Source organism: Phodopus roborovskii, unplaced genomic scaffold, assembly GCF_943737965.1.
Source record: "Phodopus roborovskii unplaced genomic scaffold, PHOROB, whole genome shotgun sequence".
In the NCBI taxonomy this organism is placed as follows: domain Eukaryota; kingdom Metazoa; phylum Chordata; class Mammalia; order Rodentia; family Cricetidae; genus Phodopus; species Phodopus roborovskii.
This window is the reverse complement of record NW_026126636.1, coordinates 6,201,039-6,223,019: the sequence shown is the minus strand read 5'-3', so window position 1 is coordinate 6,223,019 and position 21,981 is coordinate 6,201,039. Positions and strand designations below refer to the sequence as shown.

General features: G+C 53.4%; 1 protein-coding gene across 4 annotated transcripts in view; it reads right to left on the bottom strand.

Moving 5' to 3' along the window:
- Positions 1 to 21,981, bottom strand: part of Actn4 (actinin alpha 4) — a 64,777-nt gene that overhangs the window by 11,466 nt on the left and 31,330 nt on the right. For 2 of the 4 annotated variants that reach the window (XM_051207567.1, XM_051207565.1), the window contains exons 2-10: positions 12,345 to 12,459; positions 12,104 to 12,223; positions 10,078 to 10,164; positions 9,152 to 9,239; positions 7,665 to 7,743; positions 6,654 to 6,735; positions 4,278 to 4,363; positions 1,883 to 1,975; positions 467 to 697 (exon numbers count right to left, since the gene is read on the bottom strand). In XM_051207567.1, the coding sequence (XP_051063524.1) occupies positions 467 to 697; positions 1,883 to 1,975; positions 4,278 to 4,363; positions 6,654 to 6,735; positions 7,665 to 7,743; positions 9,152 to 9,239; positions 10,078 to 10,164; positions 12,104 to 12,223; positions 12,345 to 12,459 (981 nt within the window). Of the gene's footprint in view, positions 1 to 466; positions 698 to 1,882; positions 1,976 to 4,277; positions 4,364 to 5,875; positions 5,962 to 6,653; positions 6,736 to 7,664; positions 7,744 to 9,151; positions 9,240 to 10,077; positions 10,165 to 12,103; positions 12,224 to 12,344; positions 12,460 to 21,981 lie in introns of all 4 variants that reach the window. The other 2 variants (XM_051207566.1, XM_051207564.1) reach the window with 1 other exon arrangement.

Genomic DNA, 21,981 nt, shown 5'->3' with positions numbered 1-21,981 from the left:
TCAGGGGCAGGAATTACAGGAGACTGTGAACTGAACTCCGGCCCTCTGGCAAATGCCTAACCACTGACCATCTCTCTAGGAACACAAACACTAATTACTGTGGTCTAACTGAATGACTCTGCACAAGTGGGTGGGTGGGCAAATCAATGGATGGATGTTGCAGAGGAGACTGACAGGTGTCCTGCTGTCCTTCTCTTTAAAAAGATCTCAGACACTTTCTAATCCTGGAGTCCTGGCAGACTAGGGCTCCAGGTTCAAATGGCCCACACAAACTGTGGTATGGCTGGAGGTAGTAGTGCAGAAAATTCTGGGTGTAAAACCTCAGAAGAAACAGTAGGGAAGTAAACGTGAGGCTCCTCACCATCTCTGCTCTGAAGGCTGATTTAAGATGATGCTAGCAAGCATTATGCCCTAATGTGGTCTGGGAGGCGATGGTCCTGGACCCTGCGGGAGGGGGTAAACTCACCGAGACCATCCTGCCCTCAGAGGGCATGAAGGCAGGCCTGTTGCTGAGCCGTAGCTTGGTCTGCAGTGTGTTGAAGTTGATCTCTAGCTGGCACTTCTCCTGCACCTTGGGGGGCTTGTGAACACGCCGATAGTCTCGGAAGTCCTCCAGCTTCTGCTGCATCTCTTGGATGGTCTTCTGAGGCACACGGTCCTCCAGCCAGGGGATGGTGCGTCGGATCCACTCCAGAAGCTGTGAACCCATAGGAAGCCATGGTGGCTGTTACAGAGGTGCTCAGTGTTGAAGGGGCCTCCCCACAGCTTATAGGGACATAGGACGTAGACAAGACCCTTTTCCAAAATACTGTCACGGGACTTTGACTGCTGGCCTCGAGACTCTTGCTCTGCCCAGGTTTAGTGACTGTGGCTGACACAATAGTAAGGGCCTATATACAATAGCTTTGCCTCAGCTGGGTGGCCAGTGCATATACAAGGCCTGGCCCCTAAAATAGAAAACTTCTTCATGTATTATGACCCACTCTGACCTTTGACAGGGTGAGGAGTACCACAAGCCAACAGACTGATCTTCAAACATTACTCAGAACAGTGAAGTCAGTTATCACCAGCACAGTGCAGTTTCTCATGGCAAAGACAGAGGCCCCGGGCTAGGCATGCATCTGGTGAATGGTACCCAAGAGCATGACTCCTGCCTTCTCTTGCGGTTGGGAATGATGGTGGCTTTTTTTATTTTTTTGCCTTTTGTTCTTTTAGTTCCGACAAGGCCAGGACCTTGAGCATATTAAGCAAGAGCCCCAGGAACTAGCTACATCCCGGCCGGCCCTAGCTCTGCCAGTATGAAATCCTCAACTGGGTGGAAGTTGACCACTCTGGGTTGACTGTTGAACATCTTTTAAGTTTTCCCAGTTCACAAAATCTTAATGCCTGGGGCGAGGCTGTGGCTCAGAGGGAGTGCTTGCCTAGCATACACAAGGCCCCGGTCTCACATTCAGCGCCTCAGACTCCTCAGGTCTAGGAGGATGTGCTCTTTGGAGGCTGCAACTGAAATCTTGGTAAGAACCCAAGTTCTGAACTCAAGCACGATGACTCCAACCCAAGGGTTTTGTAGGTCTCATTGCTGTATCTACTTTCCCAACAAAACCATGTCTGTTATTCCGGTACTTGGGAGGTAAAGGCAGGAGGGTCAGAAATTCCAAGGCCAGCCTGGGCTACGTAAGGCTCCATTTACCCCTCTTACCTCCCTCTGTACCGCACCCCCACCCCACAAAACCCCCAAACTTCCATTTTTAATGAATGTGTGTGGGTATTTTGCTTGTAATGTGCCCAGAGGCCAGAAACTGAACTCAGGTACCCTGAAGAGCAGCAAGCATTCTCTCGGCCTCCCTGCTCAATTTCACTCGGGCATGGAGCACACACTCACATCACTGGCCAGACGTTCATAATCTTCCATCAGGTGCTCGTTCTCCTGGTTCACAGCCAGCACCTTGCAGATCCGGTTGGCAGCGGTCTCAGCCTGGGACGGGAAGTACAGTCAGGGCTGCGTGGGGCTGGGGACCCTCCCTCCTAACAAGCAGGTGCCTTGAAAGCAGCTTGTCCAGGACCCACAGAAAACTCCCCAGAGGAGGAAAGGAGAGGAAGTGAATCTCCAGTAAGATGGTGGCCTTGAGCGGCCATGTCCTCCGGGCCTTGCTGAGAAGCTTTGAACCAGGCCTCTAGTACCCAGGGATGGGTGGGGCGACACTGAACCTAAGAACTGGAGAGAGTACGCCCTTGAACGGGAACACTGCTGGAGGTGGGGTGCCTGTGCTCAGTGCATGCTCTACCATTTCTGGCTCCTACTCAGGAGGTGCGGCTGACTAGAGGAGCTCACACAGGCACAATTCACAATTCACGGGGCAGAGGGGAGCACGGGGAGGCTCCGCAGACAGAGCTGGCCCCAGGTCCTGAACCCTAGGAACCTGGGTGAGGGGAGAGCGCCACACAAGAAGGGAGGCAGGTACCTGTCAGGCAGCACAGAAAAGGTCCAAGAAGAGTTGGAACGGCAACAGAACAGGAACAGAAATAGTGAGGAGGGTCTACAGAGCCATGAGGAGGGAATCAGAGGCCCGGGAGCCAGCTCCAGGCCCGGTGCGCTTCCCCATCCACACGTGGCACAGGGGCAGGGAGAGGGCCAACAGAGCAGCCACAGGTGGCGTGAACCGGGGAGTGCACCACACACCATGCGGCAGGGAGCACCAGGGAGCACCCAGGCCTAACACCAGGGCTTGTTCCAGGGGAGACTCACAAGGGCCTATGCCAGAGGAGCCGCTGGGGTCAGCGTCTGACCCTAACTGAGCATACTCTGGTCCGCCAAGCTCTAACCTGGTCTGCTGTGGCCCGGGGCATCAGAATTGGTTACGTGTGCAAAAGAAGAATGAATGCTTTGGCGATAGACACAGGGAGGATAACTCTCTAGGGCCAGGCCTGAGTTCACCTAGAAAACACTGTGAGGGGACTGAACTGACCTCTGGGGAAATGACAGAAACGTAAAATGCCCCAAGGGTCCATTCTCCTCCCCGCACGACCAGGCTGACATCTGCCTTAGAAAGCATGCCAACCACAAGCTTTCTGAGCCCAGATGTCCTCAAACTTACAACTGCTCTGCCTTGGGCTTTTCTGCTAGCAAGTGATCACCCATTCCCTCAGAGCCTCCCTCTACCAGACCCAAGGCGAGGCAGAAGGAAAAGCAATCACAGCTTGAGTCTGGGACCCACTGTGGGAGTGTCCAGTGGGAGCCATGCTGTTAATTGGGGCTATTCCCACTCAGCATGCGTGGGAGATGGGGAACATCCTCCCTCCCCAGACCCTCCAGCACAACACATCAGATGCAAGATCTAACCCATGATGGGCACATGAGAAAGGGCTGAAAGCTGGCCACTTGGGGAGGGGTCTGGAAAGAACTGGGTAGCCTGGCTGTGCCATGGACTGTCTTATGCCCTGGAGCTCATTATTTCATGCTCAGAAACACCCTGTGGGGGCAATAGGATTTTCATCTTATAAATGGGGAAATGGAGGTAAAGTAACCTATCCAAGTCTAAGCAGGGGCAGGCCAGCCTGCCCGAGGAGTCACCCACTGGACGCTCAAACTCTGAAGGTGACAGTCTTCAGAAGGCAACAGGTACAGTGTCTGAGCCTCAGTCTCCTTTTCTTTCAGATGGGTCTGATGGCTTCCATCAGTCCCTGGTGTGTCTGGAGCTGTTAGGGCCTAGGCAGGTAAAAGCCTTGGAGAGGGGCCAGTGAGGGTAAATGTTCCCAAAACAAACGTCCATCCCTCCTTAGCTCCTGGGTCACTGGCTGGTCACTGCTGCTGTCCGGCCACTTTTCAACAGCTGGAGGGCACAGAAATGCCCAGACCTCCACACAGAAATGTTGAGTCCAGCAGGAGCCGAAGGACAGAACAGACACGCTCCCCTCTCCTGCCCACACTGGCTCCAGAGGCAGCCTGCTCTCAGGAAAAGAGTTTTCTGTTCACCAGGTAGGTGGCCCTGAAGTAGAGGTCGTGACAAGCCAGAGGCCTCACCAGACTTCTATTCCCGGGCCGGTCTGTGGTTAGAGCTGTGTCACCATCTACCATGGGTGGCTATGCTCAAACGCAAGAATGTCTGTGAAACCTTGGTACAGATTCGGCCCCAGGGCCCCAAGACCGCGATGGCCCTAGGCTGTTCAGCTCAGCGGGGCTCTACTGGGGTACACATGGCCTACAGTGCCGACCTGAGCATGACAGAAAGGGAAAATCTGAGTCCACAGCAGTGAGGGGTCCTCCCGCTCTGGCTCACCTTCTGGGCCCCCGAGAAAGCGTGGTAGAAGCAGGACACGTAAGTCATGATGGCCTTCTCATCTGGCCTCAGAGTGCCCACAATATCTGCGCAGAGAGAGAGAGAGGGAGAGAGAGAGAGAGAGACAGGAGAGAGTGAAAGACGCAGGAAGGAGGTGGCCAGCCGGCCCAAGGCTCATGCAGGAAGAGCAGTGCTTGCTCTGGACTGGAAGCCAGTGGAGCTCAGACCTGGGGCACACACATGCCCTGCCAATGTGTGCAAAAGGGCCGGCCATCAGACTCTGAGGTGGGGCCTCCTTTTCAACCAGGCCAGTGAAACAAACTAGACTGTATGAAAGCAGCTGCATTTGGAACCAGAAAGTCGAAAGTTAAATGACTGTTTTCTGAAAGCCTAGGTAGAATCATGTCACCTGAACTACCAACCACTTTTTGCATAAGCTTCTAATGATTTTGGGCTCAACAGCCCATACCTATAATCCTAGCACTTGGGAGATGGAGGCAGGAAGAGCTGCACAGTAAGATCCTGCCTCAAAAAGAGTCAGGCAGAGCCACACACTGGCAATCCTAGCACTCAAGAGGCAGAGACAGGAAGGACCGCTGAGAGTTCGAGGCCAGCCTGGTCTATGTAGAAGATCCTAGGGTTCTGGGCTACATCAAACGACACTGTCTCAAAAAATTGAAAACAACAGGCTGGGTGGTACACGCCTTTAATCCCAGCACTCGGGAGGCAGAGGCAGGCGGATCTCTGGGAGTCGAGGGCACCCTGGTCTACAGAGTGAGTTCCAGGACAGCTAAGGCTACACAGAGAAATGGTCTTGAAAAACCAAAAAACACAAGTGGTAGGTAGCCCATGCCAGGACTTGGGAGGGGGATAAAGAGTGCCAGGACTTTGTACAGCTAGCTGAGCTACACGAGACCCTGCCTTAACAACAATAACAAAACTGGAGCGATGTCTCAGCAGCTAAAAACACTGGCTGCTCTCGCAGAGGACTCACAGTTCAGTAGCCAGCACCCACATGGCAGCTCACAACCATGAGTAACTGTAGTTCCAGAGGATCCAACACCTGGCCTCCCTAGGGAGCGAGCACACATGTGTACACAAACATACAGGCACGCAACATGCTCACACATAAAATAAAAATACCCCAGCGGAGGTCTCCCGGGCTCTAGAGTGAAGCACACTTGCCCACGGCTGGCTGCCTTTAGCTCCTACGCTTTCCTGTGCTTGCCCCAGCCTCCCCACTTACTGCCTCGCCCTGCCTGTTCAGCCTTCACTTGGCAGCCTCTGCCTCTGCCGAAGCCCCTTCCAGCTGAAGGAGCCGGCAGCCCACCACACCACCTTGTCCCCTGGCCTCCACTGGCTCCTCATCACATCACATGGCCTGCCTGTGTCCTCACTGTGAGTGAACAGAGCCTGGTATACAGTAGATGCTCAATAGGCTGAGCAAGGACTAGATAGATAGGCGGCAGTGCCCAGGACTGAGGGAGCTGGCTTCTAGTCCAAGAGAGGCTACTGCTGTCTGCAAGAGAAATGAAGTGAGCGTGAGAGGCAAAAGGCAGCGGCGGCGGCGAGGAGGGCTGCCTGGCCCTGCCCGGTACCTTCTGCGCTCCTGAAAAGGCATGGTAGAAGCTGGACACATATGTCATTATGGCCTTCTCGTCGGGCCGGGCTGTGTTCACGATGTCTGTAAGTGAACAACAAGGGTTAAATGGCCCAAGCAGGGGTGAGGCCACTTGCTAGGACCCACAGGCTCCCAAAGCCACAACTAAGCCAGGGGAAAGACCCTCTAAGCTGACTCAACACTGGTTGGGCTCAGCTACAATTCTAACCTCCCTCTATGGTCTCAGGAAAGGCCAAAGCTGTGGGAACGCGACTGGAATAAAGCCGCTTCCTGTCTCTGAGAATGGCCTCAAAGGCAGCAGGACAGTGAACTCCAAGGGCCACCAGAGGCCAGAGACATGCGTCCTGGCTGGGGGTGGTGCTGGCTGGGAAACGGAGCAAAGCCGGAAAAGGAAAAAACAACATTCCACTCTGGCGGGCTCCAGACCCCAGGCTTTCAGCTGGTCAGGAGAGAGGCCAGGGCTGTTCCCAGGCAGCCAGGGGCCGGCCTCTCCAGCCACCTTGCCCCTCTGTGAGTCTGGACCGCCAACGGCCTCATAAAAATGAATGGCTCTTTAAGCACTGCTCTCTCCCCTTTCTAGAGTTCTGGGTGTAACTGGCCACCTCGGGCTCATCCGACCTTTCTCCTGGCTCAGCCAGCTAGATCCCCAAGGTTTTCCCTAGGCTTGATGAATTCTGGAGCCCAACCGAAGCTGGGCCCATACAGGCGAGGCCCCAGGAAACATGGCATTGACTGAACACAGGGGAGGTACTCACCCTCAGCATCCAACATCTTGGGGATATCAAGGTATTTTTCAGCCACTTCGAAAGCATTGTTTAGATTGGTGACTGGATCATCCTGGGGGGGGGGGAGCAGGTGGGAGAAATGGAGAATTCCATCAGGAGCAGAACCCAGGTAACTGCAAAAGGGGGATGGCCTAAGACAGGAGAGCCGAGGAGCAGGGCTGTACAGTGTCCTAGAATTCTCATCCCTGTGCGCCACACAAGGAGAAAGGCCTTCTAGACAGCACAACCCCTGCCCAAAGCCAGCAGGTACCACTTCTCACAGAATTGCCAGCCAGCCATAGTCAAATCCTGTGCTCTAAACCCCTGCTGCAGGTGTGGTCTAGGCTTGGGAGACCCCGGTGGGGTGCGTGCGTGCGCGCGCGTGTGACGTTTCCCTCTCTAGGACACCCCAGTGACTATAACACAGGGACCCACCGCTACTTCACTCCTTCACTACTTTTCAGCCTCAGGACCGCTCTCCCCACTACTCCCAAGCAGGCTGGATGCAGATGCCCCCCTCTGTCTCCAGGGGTCCTTCCCCAAGCTGAGCAGCCCAGGGTTCTGTCATTCTGCAACTGCCGCCTGGCTCTGCACCCTGCAGGGCACTGGCCTAGTGTGCACAAGTGTTTTGGACATGGTTTTCTGCCTTCCCCAGGAGGCCAGGCTTTCAGCTTTATGTAAGCAAGTAAGAGCAAGATTGCACAGGAAATGGTGGCCATCTGGAAGGTTCGAAACTCCCTTCTTCCCCTGGAGAGAAGAATGCTTCTAGAATCCAGAAGGTCAGGAATGGGGTCAAAGGTCAACTAATATGGGCTCTAAAGGAGTCCAGCCTGTTGTAATGTCCATGGAGGGAAATGGGATAGTGCCTGCAGGGTCTAGGAGGTGAGCGTCAGCCACCAAACTAGCGACCAGGAAAAAGCTAGCATGAGGTTCTCCCAATTTCCGTAGCTGGGCAGAATCCAGGTCAGCAATGAGGATAGAAAAGAGATCAGAGACACTTACCTTCCTCAGTTTGTCATACTCAATCAGCTCAGGTCTGTGGCGGTGGATGAGGGCATTGAAGGCCAGACCATCCTTCCAGCTGTAAGGGAAGGCAAAAGTTAGGACGTGGGTTCTTGCTCCCTGGGAGTCCTGATAGCCCCTGTGAGCCTTCAGCAATGACTAATCCCCCCCCCCCCCACACACACACAGAAGGCTCAGTGTGCACTAGGTACTGCAGGGACAAGGTATGCCAGAGTAGCTTTGAGCACAGCCTCAGCCAGACAGTCTGGGATAAAGGATGATGAAGTACTGATTTGGCACTGACAGTGTGACCTTGAGCAAGTCTGCTTCCTCGGTTTCCATGCCTGTAAAGTGGGGACAGTGGCAGCAGCTAGGCCAGAGTTGTTATGAGGATTGAGTTAATGCTTTCACAGAACCTTACATGGTGACAAGTACCGGGTGTCTGCTGATCAGTGAGATGGCCTAAGCAGCCTAGCACTGCATACAAGGGCTCACCAAACAGGACAGGCCTGTACCAGGGGACCGCTCACTATGGTAGGTGGGTGGGATCCTGAACCCTGGCTGACCCAATCATGGAGGCACGGGCCAGGGGCTGGCTAAGTGCCAGGCGTTGGGTGGCCTGATGTTCTCTGGAGCAAAAATGATTCCTACAAAGTCGCAAGCTAGACTAGGCACATTTTCATCTCCAGATCCTGGGTGGATGTCTGTGCCACCTGCTCAGAATGGCTCCCCTACTTCCCATCTCCTCAGTCTGAAATGAGCAGCCCAAACACCTGTATCTGTTGGAGAGGAGGGGAGGGGACTCCTGTGGCGGCCGCTGCTGTGCTGCCATGTGTAGAAGCAGCGGGCAGACTACATAAATACTTACTGACTCAGCAGAGAAGAGATACACTCAGAAGAGCCACCAAGGGGGCCATGTGCTTTTAAGGACAGGAGAAAGTTTATGACATCAGCACAGGGCCCCCAGAGAGGCCAAGGACACATAAGGCCCAGTGGGTCCTGTCCCAGAGGCTTAGGCGGTAACGTCACTCACTGAATGAGTCTAAGTTCAGGGGCACCCCAGGCAGACAATAGCCCCCTGTGCTCTGGCCTCACATGGCACAAACTGTCCTCTGCAGTTCATAGTAACTGCACCTATCCTCTGCCTCCCTCACCCCGGGAACAGCAGACGACCCCCGGCTGGGCTGAGTTTTGCCCACCTTAGCAGATGGAGAACACATTCTCTTAAGTTAAACACAATGGCAATCTATGCACCTGTCCTTGCAACATCCAGATGAAGAAAGTCTGACTACGGCCTCCGAGGGCCACCTTGCTTGAGGAAGAAGGTGTTTTAAAAACTTCAGGCTCCTATCTGAACAGACTTTCCAATGGGCACAGGGGCCCATAGCAGAGCAGGGACTTAGTGAAGCACACTCTATCACAGACCAGGATGAAACATGAGGAAGGACCTGGATCCCAGGACACGCAGAGTACTGCCAGGCACCTACCTGATATGGAAATTCTGGACGTTGACATTTTTATATGGGGCGGTCTTTCTCTGGCACCAGAGGAGGAGCCCTTCCTTGGCAGAGGTCTCTGCAAAGCACACGACGACAGAAAGATACGGTCAAAGTTAACTCACAGACCGGGGCTCAAGCTGAACAGGCCTTTAACGTCAGGCCTGGGAACAAACAAAAGCCCAGAGAAAGGAGAACAGACATTATAACAGTGGCAGCCGCTCCCATCACGGACATGCATGGATCTCTGCCCATCCACTTGCCAGCACACAGAGCCTAGCCCCAAGAAGCCTTGTCACCAAAACTACCCCCAGAAAGTGTTAAGGACAGGCTCTGAACCTGCTCCCCATCCCCGACTAGCCTGTCAGTAGCCATTAGGCCACATGGTGCGTGAGCCCTGGAGACTAGCCTCAGCTATTTCCATCTTTTCCTTGTGGGTAACTAGGAAGTCCTATGGAGACAGGGACACATCTATCCTGATCACTATGGTGACCCAGCACCCAGGAAACATCACTATACACTAGCCTCACGGCTTTCTTCATTCTCTGGTGCACACAGTGGCTAGCTGGAAGAAGCAACATTCCTGGATGGCCTAAGCAGGCCCAATCGAACGCCCTCAATAGGTGTGTGGAACAGAAAGAGAAGAAGCCAGGCCCAACTCCAGCTGATGCTCAGGGCACCAGGCTATACAATGGTGGCAGTCATCCTGGTCTACTTCATTAGGAGAATATGGGGTTGGTTCAAGAACTGGAGGCCACAGAGCACCAGTGTCCTGGGGTAACCTGGGGCAAGGAAGGGCTGTGTGTGGGAGAGATGGGCCCCAAGCAAGCACGGAAGCGTGGAGACAAAGCGTCGAGTTCTTTCTAAATTCCCCAGGCCCTGGGAGAGGGAAGGGGCAGCTCTCCTCCATGGCTTACCTTCCACAGAGATGTCTTGGATGGCGAACCTGAGGATGATGGTCCAGATCATTCCCAGAGTCATCTTTGCATTGCCATCTACAATCTCTGCACATGGCACAAAGGGCAGGGGGAAGAAGGCTGTTAGTGACAGCCAGGCTCCTTGCCTCACGCCCAGGCTGAGCCTTCCTTAGCAGGAGGATGCATTAAGCATTCTCTAGATAGTGCCACTCCCCAGGCCTCTCTCTGTACACGGGCTTTCTAGCCACAAAGGCCTTTTCTCATAGGCCCGCTCCTCCCAAGACTGTCCCAGGCAGGTCTATGGTCCTCACCTCACACTTGTCATCCTCCTTTATGTGCGTAGCCTGCCCTTAGGACTAAGGAGGTCTTTGCTCAGTTCACTGGACCAGCCGCTTCCTTTCTTCCTTGCCAGCACCCTGCCTGCCTCCTGGTAAGCCTACAGTCTGCCTCTGTATAGTGGGTGTCCCTACTTAGAGCTCAGTCACAGCAGACGATATCAGGTGAGCAGTCTAGCACTTAGGCTCTAGGGAAGGCAGGTGAATGGAATGTCTATCCCGTCTTCCCAGGATTCACAGCTATAGATCCAGATACCAAGAAGGGCTACCTGCTCTGCTACAGCATGGAGACAACAGCTCTTCCATCCGAAAAGCTAAATTTCAAGAGGTTCCTCCAGTCTAGGGACACGTCCCCTCCCACAGCTGACACAGGTACGGGCTGGCCAGAGTTTGGGGGCGGGGGCACAACACATCTGCCAGCTGCTTCTGTGACCCCCGCTGCGCTTCCTTTAACTCGCCCCCTCATAACCCTGAGGAAGAAGCCATGTTCCTCAATTGCCAGACTGTGCGAGGGGCCGGGAAACAGGGCCAGGCTGGTGTGCTCAAGCATGCTCTGTGAAGAAGCTGCCCTCTACCCTTGTCTGGGCATGTGATAGTCCTAGGGACCGGGACAGAGTCAGCCAGGGCGTAAAAAGGGGAGGAGCATTTGCAGACCAAACTTTTCCCCAAATGGAGTGGAGACTGGAAGGCAAGTGGGCCCTGTCTTTCTCCCGTCTGTGTTTACAGACCGGCCTCTGGACAAAACAAACGCAGCTGTGCGAGTGTTACAGACCGGCCTCTGGACAAAACAAACGCAGCTGCGCGAGTGTCGGGCTGCAGCGGAGCCCGAGGAAAGACCCACGAGAGGACAGAAAGTCTGGGCCTCCCTGAGTTTGGGAGTTTGGGTTTTTTAAACAAACACCAACTACCTCTACTGTGGCATGCAAGGCTTGGCACCCCTCCTCAGAGGTCCCAGGCTGGGGCAGGGCCTTGGAACTCAGAGGTGCACACTCTGGCCTAAAGTCCTGGCCAAATTCTCGGCCCTGTCATTAACAGCAATTAGTTTTCTTTGTTTTTCTAAAAGCTGGGACAACATGGATGTCAGAGCAAGAAACTCTGCTTTGACTAATGAGCAGAGTCGGGAGTCCAGGCTGCTGGCAGCCTCTGGCCTCCATGAGCCTCAACTCATCCAAAGGTGCCTGGGAACCCGACCCCAGGGCCTAACGAGCTGCTGTTCTAGGTGGACTGCTCTGGGGTTGGCGGCACAGATTTTGGCACAGATTTGGGAGTCCACTCTGGACAGAGGGATCTTGGGTGTCCAGCCTGTGCAGCTAGACCAAAGCCTAGGGGCTGACCTCTGACCTTGCACAACTTGTTCCAACACCCCGCTCAGTTTATTAGTTCCCTTCTCTCACTGTATTTCCTTCCCCCCGTAAGGAAGAGGTAAGGCAGAGATGCTCTTGGCAGACAGAAACCAAGTCACGTGTACAGGGTTCCTCCTCGCCCCTAGTGCATACTAACTAGCTTTTGCTTAACGGTGTAGAGGCTGGATCCTTCATGCCATCAAGGGTAGCAGCCACTGTCGATCACTATTGAGAAGGGGCTGGGGCTGTCAGTGCTCCGCTACCAGCAAAGCTTCCTGTATTCAGCACACAAGTCCTGCCTGGGAGCCTAGCAGCCGGGAGCCCAGCTGCCGGCCCAGCCCTGCTTACCTTCTGCCCCAATAGACACTAGCTTGACGCCCTTGCTGGCGATGAAGTCCAGTGCTTTGTTCACATTGTTGATCTTGTGCACTCGCATCTTCCCCCGCTCTGGTTTAGGCAACCGCTCCCCTGAGAAGACAGGCGGCGAAGGGGCCTTTATAGCTACCCAAGCCACTCCAGCACTACCTACCACAAAGGCTGACGTTGTCCCAGGGTGCAGTGTGACTGCACAGAGCTCCCTGAACCTCACCTGAAATGACCTCCAGGAGAAGCATGAGTTTGAGCCCATCCCGGAAATCCTCATCGATGTTCTCAATCTGAGTGCCGGCCTTCCGCAGGTGGGAGTTGCACCAGGCTGTAAAAGTCTAGGGAAGAGAGCAGAGAGGGGATGGAGGGTGGGCCAGCATCAGGGTTTCCACTGACCCTGAAGCCACTCTCTGACCACATCATGCCTTAAGACAGGGTCTCATGTAGCCCCAGCTGGCCTTGAACTCAGCCCTTCTGCCCCCCACCTTCCAAATACTGAGATTATAGAAGGGTGACACCATAGTCAGCTCTATATATCCCCCCCCATCTTAAAAGCAATCCAGGCAAGCCACGCGTTGGTGGCACACGCCCTTAATCCCAGCTCTCAGGAGACAGGCAGGCAGATCTCTGTGAGTTAGAGGCCAGCCTGGTCTACAGAGAGAGTTCCAGGACAGGCTCCGAAACAATATAGAGAAACCCTGTTTCAAAAAACCAAAACCAAACCAAACCAACAACAACAACAACAACAAAAGTGAACCAGGCAGGCAGTTAAAGAGGACAATGACGCCTGTGGTAAACAAACCAGCCACACAGTAACTTGGGGGATAAATGTGGACCCCCCAATACCAAGACTACATAGAGTGCTACTGCCTGATGTGCCTGACTGGGAGGCTCTGGATATTACAGCTAGGAGATAGTGCCTCATTTCCAGGCAGACATGGGTACAGGAGGGTTTGTTTGTTTTAAACCTAGCACCCCGCTGAGGGAGAACCTCAACCTTCCTATTACCAGTCAGATGTGACCCGGGACCAGAATGATACCAGGTGAGCAAAGCACTCTACAAAATCAAAGCCACAGGTCTTTCTCAGAGCTGAGGTATACGAGCAGCTAAGCCCTCCCATTTAAGGCCAGGACTTTCAGCCCCAGTCTATCCTAAGGTCAAACCCCTGGCCTCTCTATATGGGCCACTCTTCCAAATCTTGAAAACTGGATGTGCCTTAGCAGTAAGTGGAAGGCAGCCATATCTGAGGAGTTTCTGAAGATCAGGTAGAAGGTGAAAGCACATGTTCTAGAATGGAGGGCTGTAGTCCCAGACCCCACAACACTGCCAACAATGGCAGAACACCCAAGTGCAGGGCCACTCAGGGCCTGCAAGCTGGAGCGTGTTGTCTGGGCCACAGAAGCGACTGAGATGAGTTAACACCAACAAGCCCAGGCGTCTTCTGGGGAAACTGGCCCTCTCCTTCCCACAGCATGGTCTGGGAAAACCCAAGCCTCTGCTTCTCCTAGGAGCCCCCAGAACAGAAACGGGCAACCCGCCAGGGACATGCAAGAGCACATTCCACGCCTGGGGTGTAAGCAAAGGCCACACGGGTGCCAAGGGCTTCCATGGAGCCTCTGGCCAAGTATCATGTGTTTTGACAACTGCCATCAGGTCTGCTCATTCAGATACTCCACACAAGGTGCCTCCCAGACAAAGATGCTGCCTAATTAATACATCAACCCACAGGGAGGGCTCAGCAAACGAGGGTGACTGGAGTGGCAAAACTCAACCACCACCCCGCAACCACGCAGAGTTCCTTGCTTGGGAGACAGAGACCCCTCCTGGTTGCACGCTGCTATTTCTCAACTAACCGTGCCTCTGCCTACGTTGTGGCCTTGCAACGGAGCCACCATTAACCCACTACTCAACATGCAGTCCATGTAGCTATGGTGGCATATGATTATAAACTCAGCACTAAGGAGCCTGAGGCAGGAAGATCACAGTTTGAGGTCAATGAGCTACGTAGCAAGAATTTGTCTCTGTAACAACAAAAGCAGCCCACAGTATATAGCTCTCCCGATCTAGTTCTGATCCAGTGCCACTCAGACAGGCCCTCTGTGCAGTGGGCAGCACAGCACCTTCTTGGTTGACAGTTGTCTCTTCTGTCATCACAGCTGCATGCTCCTCTGGGGGAGGGATCCCAGAGCAGGTTCTCAGCCAGCTGTCTGTGGATCCCTCCCACCTCCAGCCCCATCCCCCTCTCTTCCTCCTTGTAGCTCTGAATCCAGACAAACCGGGTCTGAGACAAGTTTCTCAGCCTTTTCTAACATCCACTTCCTCTCCTGAAACATGGCAATGAAGGTTCCACGGAGACGTGCTGGTTACAAGGACCCCGGTGAGGACCCCATACGCTAAGGGCACAACAGTGCTCCCTGCCTCCTCCTTCCCTGGTTTCAGGGATCCGCTGTATCCCTTCCACAAGCACTTGCTGTGGTCTGTCCACCCAGGACTGCAGGCTCAGACCACAGCCCTCAATGGAGCAGCTTCCCCCCCCCCCCACTTCCCTGTCTTTATTCCCCCCTTGGATGGGACATGTGTGGTCCCTCTCACTTATGTAGCTGAGGCAGGCTTGGTTTGAATTTCCTGGAATTATAGAGTGCTGCCATGTGGGTACTGGAAACTGAACACAAGCCTTCTGGGAGAACAGCCAGGGCTCTTTACTACTGAGCCACCTCTCCTGCCTTAGCTTTGAACTCTTGATCCTCTACCTCCCTAGTGCTGTGTGAAATACCACAGCCAGCCTTCTTGTTATGAACGCCAAGGAGAAAGGTGTCTCACAGCCAAAACACAGTGGACAGGCACAGAAGTCAGAGGATGAGCTGGGGGCATAGGAGTGCCTGCCTACTAAAGGCCTTGGGGTCTATCCTTAACACTGCTAATTACAAGAATAGCGCTCAAAGGAATGTGGCCGAGTACAGTAGCAGACAGAACGAGTATGCTGGGTCTCTGTTCCTGATGGTGTGAAAGACTACATGAATCACAAAGTGACTAGGTCATATCTGACAGCCTGAGCATGTAGGAAGGCAGCTCCCTGTACTGATACTGCCCAGAGCCCCGGCCATGTGTCTGGAGGGTGCCCATGCTCCCCGGGCCTTCATGGGTTACTCCAGCATGTTGTGGGAGGGGCACAGGTCTCAATGCCAGCTCCTTAGGTATTTGTTCTGTGCAACTGACTTCACCCATTGCAGCCTGTCTCCTGTCCTATAAGATGGATTGATCAGAACCCACCTCCTGTAGTTGCTCTACAGATTAACTGTGAGGGAGGCACGTTAAGCATCTGTCACGGGCCCTGGCAGATAGTCAGTGCCAAGTGACTCACACACACTGATGGGTTCCTTCCTAGGCAATCCTTAGGAAGTACAGGATGCCCTCTCCTCTGTACAGGTCCTTGGCCCACTTAGAGGAGAAGTGAGATCGCAGGACATGATGAATAAACCCTACTAGCCAGGTGGAGGCCACCTGTGCTCACAGGGGCTGCCACAGTACTTGCCCTTGAAACACACCTTCCATCTTTACGCATCTCCTCCGGGCAGTAAATGAGGCACTCTAGCCTCTGTCACTGAGGCAAACTGCCATAACCTTGGGGTGAATGAGGAAGCTGGATAGGGACCATAATCTCTGCTAAGACGAGGATTAAAAGGAGTGATGCAAGCCAGTCACTCGACGCTGGGCCTGGCACATGAGGCTTTCTCGATGCCTGTTCTGATGAATGGCAGCTGTGCCACGCGCATCTGTCTTTCTGACTGCAGAACTCAGAGCAGGGGCCAGGAGGGCAGAGGTGCCTCCTCCCTGGCCCTGAAGCTCCAGGGGCGCGCATGCGTGCGTGTGTCCGCCGTCCTGGGCTGAGGGCAAGAACAGTGTGCACTCAGGAAGCCACACAGCAGACACACGGCTGCAGCCGCCACCACTCGTGCAACAAGACCTGCAAGGGGGCGCTAGGGTGGAAAGGACATTAAAAATTCATAGCTTTTTATACTTGGTTACAAAAATAACACTCCGCTCACATCCTCCTCTCCCTCCCCAGTTCAGACTAGCACTGTGGGGTGGATGACACAGAGGGTGGTTTCTATAGCTGGAGGCCTCAATCCATGTGCCCACCCCAGCTTCCTCCAGCGCGCACAATCCCCAAGCCTGCTTGCAACAATCTAGGTGCCTGGAGTCTGCCATCCACTAAGTGTCTCAAGGCCAGGCCTGTGCAGTGCCTAGCAGGATTCAAACCCTGACCCAAAAGATGGGCATGGAGGCTTTAATCACAAGGCTCAGGAGGCAGGTGGATCTCTGTGAGCTTGAGGCTAGCCTAGTCTATACAGTTCCAAGATAGCTAGAGCTATGTAGAGACCCTGTCTCAAAAAACAATAATCAAAAACAACCCCCCCCCCAAAAAAAAAACCAACACTACCCGATGGAGGCTGAGGCGGCATACCCCAACCCTGAGCAGGGCCAATAGCCAATACACGGGCAAGCTAGACACATTCCACAGTGAATACACCGTAAGAGGAGGGGCAACCACCGCGGTGGATTCATCACAACCAGTTCACTGCCGGCTCCACCCCAATGCCTGTCTCACACTAGCATCCCCATGCTCACACCATTTAATGAAGGTGCTGTTAGTGCTCCTATTTGACAGGAGAGGAAATGCAGAACATAAGGCTGAGGCAGTGCCCACATCAGCCAGATCCTCCGACCTGTACTTGTAGTAGGCTTCAGAGGCCCCTCTAAATGCCAGAGCTGCAGAGTTTAGCAGGTGTGTGGACACACGTGTGCATCTGAACAAGTAGCAGCCATGAGGGAATCACAAAGAATAAGATAGATGGTGAGTGACATAAACCCACACAGAGGGTGGCAGGAGGCAGAACCTGCCTAGAGAGAGCCAAGAATAGGAAACGGTACTGGCAGGACAGCTTCATGGGGTCTTTCAAAGATCACACAGCCGGCTGCAGTGTGCATAAAGAGCAGGAGGCCCATATATCATGAATGCGAAGAAAGGAAAGCCATGCCAGGAGCGCCCGGTATGACTGAGAAATGCAGACCCATGGCCTCAGTCTTCACAGGGAGGAACCAGAGTGTCAATGTGGGTCTTCCAGCACAGGGCTGGTGCAGGAGAGCCGACGGACTTCATCAAGAAGGTGCTGTGTCCCTGACAAAGCCAGCCTGCCCTCAGCCCGTTAGAACGACCCACAGAGGGAGCCACCACGTGAAGGTAGCCTTTCCTGGCCTCTGGCCTAACTTGGGAAAGGATGAGGGCTGCCGGCTTTTGAGGATGCCCATGGAAACCCACAGGATGAGTCTTCAGAGCCTGCCCCGCCTGGAGCTAGCTGGAGCCTTCTCTAATTGGAGGGCTGGGGGCAGGAATGCAAAGGGCAGGGCAAGGAAAAGAGAAGCGTGTGTGCCTGGCACCGCCTCTGGTGCTCGGCAGTGGGGGCTGGTGAGGTGAGCAGCCTCCATGGAGACCCTAGAGAGGGCTTTGTGCAGCGTCATGCTTCCGTGTTGGGAGAAGGGAGAAGGCTTGGCATCACAGGTCATAAAGTCCTTCCTGTGTCACAGGGGCCCTCCCAGCCACCGGGATGTGGGGTGACTGCGTGAATGAATGATGGACATTGTTCTGTTCGGGAGGTGATTTAAGCGGCCAGGAATGTGGCAGCAGAGGGCTTTAACAAGCCTTTGAGCCTTTCATTGATGATAACGCCTCCCCGCAACCCAGAGAGGTGAACTCTCAAGGAGCAAACACGACAAATACATGGATGGCCCAGCTGGACGTGTCCCTTACATTTTCTTTCTGACTTTTCCAATACAAACTCATTCTTTGCACTCAGCACAGGGCAAGAAGCCTTGTAATGTCTGTCTGGACTTACAGACAGGCTGTGTGTGATGTGCCCCAAGGCTAAGGCACACACGCTGGCTGACTCTAAGGCACAAAGGGGTTTGGGCCTATCCGACACACCACGCATGTGGGTTCCATCAGCCTCTCCCTTGACATGATTTTAGGAAAGAACTGTTCAATACCTCCAGATCCACCCTTGCCTGCTGTGTGCCACCCACTCCGCAGGCCAACCCACTGGCTGACCCAAAAGCCTGGGCTGCGTTTCCCCTGGGCCCAGGCACAGCACCCTAGGGTCCTGGAGTTCCAAACCTCATCTCTGAAATACCGTGTTGGGTGTGTTGGGTCTGCGGCTCCCGGGAGGCGCCGTCCCACCTCCTGAACGCCCACCTTGTCTGCTGTGGCCTCTGACAGCGCCCATGGCTGCTGCTTCCATGGGACATCCAGGGCGACATGGGAGAGGCACAGCTATTTATTTCTAAGGTGGAGACCCACCGTTCTTATCGCTCATCTGCCAGGCCTCAGGCCAGGCTGGACCCAGTGAGAGCTTTTCAGTCCCTGAAAGCAGAGAGCTCACGGGGCCCTGGGCCTCAACACTAACTATAAAGGTACTTTCAGGGCTCAGGCCTCTGGAATCTAGGTTAGCTGCTGCCCAGGCACAGATGATCGCTCTGGCTAGTTTCTGAGGCCTCCGAAACAGGACAGGTTGTGAGTTTGTACCCGTGAGTGATACCCTGAAGATCCATTACTGCACTAGATCCTGGAGGGGATGGACCCAGACACCACCGTGGCACAGCAAATGAACTGATCACAGCAAGCTCAGTCACTCGTGGGAGGGGAGGACATGGCAGCACAGGGAACAGGACTGCCACTGTGGCATTGCCAGGACACCGAGCCCGGCCTAGGCCAGGGGCAGAATGGACTTCGGTAAGACGGCACCATGACGACCTAGCTAACTCGAAAGCAATTACAGTGAAATATGGTGTGCTTCTCATGTTCTGTCTGAAGTTGCCTTATTCGGCGTTTTCTCAGCCTACATGAAAAAGCTGGCTTCCCCTCTGGAGGAGAGGTATAAATACTGCAGAGTGCAGTCGTGAGCATTCCAAAGGTCCTTCGTGTCTGCCTTGGAACCGCCCCCCCCCCACGGGTGTTCCAGCCAGGGCCAATCTCTTTCAAGGGTGTCAGAGAGCACGCACGCCCCTACGGACTTTGGAGTGAACAGTCTTTCCTCATGAGAAATGCTGGCCTAGGGCTTTCTTCTAGCTTGTCGCAGCGCTGGCTGTGTGTCATCACTCAGAAATCCCTTCAAATGTCACCATCCCCGGAGGCCTTCCCTGAGGACCAACCTATCGCTTCACTCTGTTTTATCCACAACACTTACGATCAGAAACTACAATCCCCACACCAACAGTAGATACCCGGAGCTGATGAGTCTGTGTCTGGGTACCCTCCTGGGAAGAAGTGTCGGGATTGGGGCTTTTCATATTCAGCCAGTTCAGCACCTAATGGTTTCTTTTGTTCTTTGGTTTGATACAGGTCTCACGAAGCCTCCTGCCTCAGACTTCCAAATGGTGGGACAGCAGGCAGGCGTGCCCTGCCATGTCAGGCTGGACTTCACAGTTGTGTAGGGATACAGTTGCTCCTTCACAAACAGTCACAAAAAACAACCTTGGAACTGTGTGTACTCTGAAGCAAGCCAGGGGGGAAATGCTGGTTTGTCACTTCAACGGGAGAGGCCAGCCTGAGCTGCAGAGTAAGACTGTTTGGAAAAAACAACAAAAAAAAACAAAACCCAACACCCTCCACCTCCTGGTAGAGATCAATAGAGGTGCTATTCATTGCTCCAACAGCAGCACTTAGAGCAGGCCATGCCTCAGCACCAGCAGCACAGGCGAAGCCAGGCCCTTGTGGAGTTTGCCAAGTTGCCGACTGTACGATCAAACAAAGGAGCCTGGCACAGTGGCACGGGTCTATATACCTCTGACACCTGGGAGGTGGAGGCAGGAGGAAGACCAAGAACTCAAGGTCACCCTTGCTATGCAGGGAGCCAGCCTAAGTTACATGAAGCCCTCACACAAACTCAGACAAAATAAACAAAGAGGAAAAGGAATCAAAACACAATAAACACAAAAGAAAGGAAGTTGGAATTATCTGCTTCTTATATCCCAGGGCTGTGGCTGTAACTCAGGGTAGACTGCTGGCCCAGCACACAGAAGGCCGGGGGGGGGGGGGGGGGGGGGTCGCACAGTGACTCGCACCTGTGATACAGATGCAGGAGGATGAAGCTCTGGGCCAGAGTAAAAACTCAGAAACTGAGATCCTTCAAGCACTTCAAGCTCTTCTGCGTTCTCCCAGATCAGGGTTAGAAAGACTACGGATACAGTATCATTTGGATGAAGGAGTTTTTAGATCGCAGGTGTACTTGGGACTCTTCTTCCTCCCCACCCCTTTTTCTCTTTTGAACAGGGCCTCACTATGCAGATCCGGCAGGCCTAAAGTTTGTTATGTAGACCAGACAGACAGGTCCCAAGCAGAGTGCTACCATACCTGGCCTTCTGTACTCTTCTTAAAATGCTTGGTCAGCAGAGTCAGTGGGGGATGTAATTCACATAATTTAAGATTAATCCTTAGCTGGGTGTGGTGGCACACATCTTTAATCCCAGCACTCAGGAGGCAGACAGGTGGATCTCTGTGAGTTCAAGGCCAGCCTGGTCTTTAGAGCTCAGAACAGCCAGGACTACACAGAGAAACCCTGTCAAAAAAAAAAAAAACCCAGAAAGGAAAGGGAGGGGAAGGGAAGGGAAGGGAAAGGCAGGCAGGCATGTTAGTTAGCTTGATTCCCAGCACCTACTCAGGCAGCTCAGTCACCTCTAGCCACCCCAGCTCTAGCGAGATGTCACACTTCTCCGCCTTGCCAGCACCTGCACTCAGGTACACATACCCACACACAGGTATATACTGAAAATAATAGATGGAGTTTGGGTATATTCACAATGTCCAGTGACCTCTAGTATCTACTGCCAGGACATCTGCACCGCTGAAAACTGTTCGCTCCCAGTCACAGAGACCCATTTCCCATCTCTGTGTTGCCTCTTCAGGACATTCCACACAGAGAGAGCATGTAGCCTTTCCAGGCTAGCTTTTTTCCACACAGTATGTCTTCAAGAATCATCCATGTTGATTGAGTCAGCCATGTGTCTGATTACTACTTCCCTTGTAAAACCCCTTCTTGCTTTTATCTTTTGGCTGTTATGAAGACTTGTGAATTTTGTGTGGATGGATATGCTTGGAAGTGGGATCTCGAGGTTGGATGATAGATAACCATGATTTTCAACACTTGAACTGCTTAACCAGAGGCCGTGACACCTCACATTCTCATCAGCAGCACAAGAACTTCAGTCCCTTCATCTCCTTGCCATGCTCCTGCCTGACCTTTTTACTACAGCGAGAGTAAACTCATAGCTTACCATGGGCATTTGTTTCTGTGGCACTGGGGATCTAACCCAAAGGCCTGGTGCATGCTGGGCAAGCACCTGATTTGATGCTAACCACCCCCACACCTCCTGTTCTGACATTTTAAATTTTTCTTTTTATTGCTAAGTTGTAGGAGTTCTTTGTATTCGCAGGACATTACACCGTTATCAGAAATAACATTTGCAAATATCTGTGTGGACTGTCATTTTATTTTAATGGCTCAGCTGTACACCCTCTAACTCCTGATCATGAGAATTCGGACGTGTGTTTTCTTCTGTATCTGTAGAGTTGGGGCTGGCTTCTGGAAATCTCTGGGCCACTGAAAGCTGCCCCTGGCACATGATGAAGTATGCTCCTCCGCTCTGCATGTGCTGATCCATCAGGCAGGCACTATCTGTTGAGATGACCATTCTCTTCCTTAATTAAATTGGCTTGCGTTCTCAGTTAAAATCAATTGGCAATATTTAAATATGGAATTTGGGAGCTCGGGGAGCTTTGCTCCCATACTTGTTTTCAGACAGGGCT